Below are 580 nucleotides of genomic sequence, written 5' to 3'. Positions count from 1 at the left end.
CACCCCCACCGCTCCCCGCCCGGCGACTTACACCAGCGCGGACGGGCAAGGCATCTGGTTCCAGGCACAGCTGTACTGAGCCTGGATATAACTCTCGCTCCCCTCGTGCACAGAGCAGCTCACATTCTTGCTCACGATGTAGGCGCACCAGTTCCTGGGGGGAAGGAGAGAGAGGGAGAAGGGAACAGTCAACCGGCAGAACAATGAGGCCGGGGGAGAGGGGACGAGCTGGTACAGCTGGGGACCGAGGACGGTCAGGGAGCCCGTCGCCCCCTGCGGGGACGGGAGCTGGTCCAAGCAGACGCCGGAGGGTGCGCGGGGACTCTTTGGAGAGCTTACACCCACATCCGAGTAAAGGTAGGGAAAAGAGAAGCACCCACGGTCCCAGGGGCTCCTGGAATTCCTGCGAGTAGACTCCGGACGGCACTGCTCTGCGGCACGCTCCTTGCACCCCACGCCCCCGGAGTCAGCGCTGCTTGAGGCGCCCTCAGTGGAGCGCACGGCCACCCGGAGGAGTCGCTCGGGCGACCCCAAGGGCGACCCCCGGCTGCCGCTGGTAGCCTCGGCAGGGCAGCCCCGG

The 580-nt window shown here is 67.1% G+C and overlaps 1 protein-coding gene across 1 annotated transcript in view; it reads right to left on the bottom strand.

Annotated features, from left to right (window-relative positions):
- The window catches only part of EMILIN2 (elastin microfibril interfacer 2), a 61,299-nt gene that overhangs the window by 60,237 nt on the left and 482 nt on the right, over nt 1-580 (bottom strand). The window contains exon 2 of the mRNA XM_008569164.1: nt 32-553. Coding sequence (XP_008567386.1) covers nt 32-553 — 522 coding nt within the window. The remainder of the gene's footprint in view (nt 1-31; nt 554-580) is intronic.

This window comes from Galeopterus variegatus, unplaced genomic scaffold (genome assembly GCF_000696425.1).
Source record: "Galeopterus variegatus unplaced genomic scaffold, G_variegatus-3.0.2 Scaffold471, whole genome shotgun sequence".
Classification (NCBI taxonomy): Eukaryota; Metazoa; Chordata; class Mammalia; order Dermoptera; family Cynocephalidae; genus Galeopterus; species Galeopterus variegatus.
The sequence above is the reverse complement of the archived record's forward strand: the minus strand, read 5'-3'. Positions and strand labels throughout refer to the sequence as shown.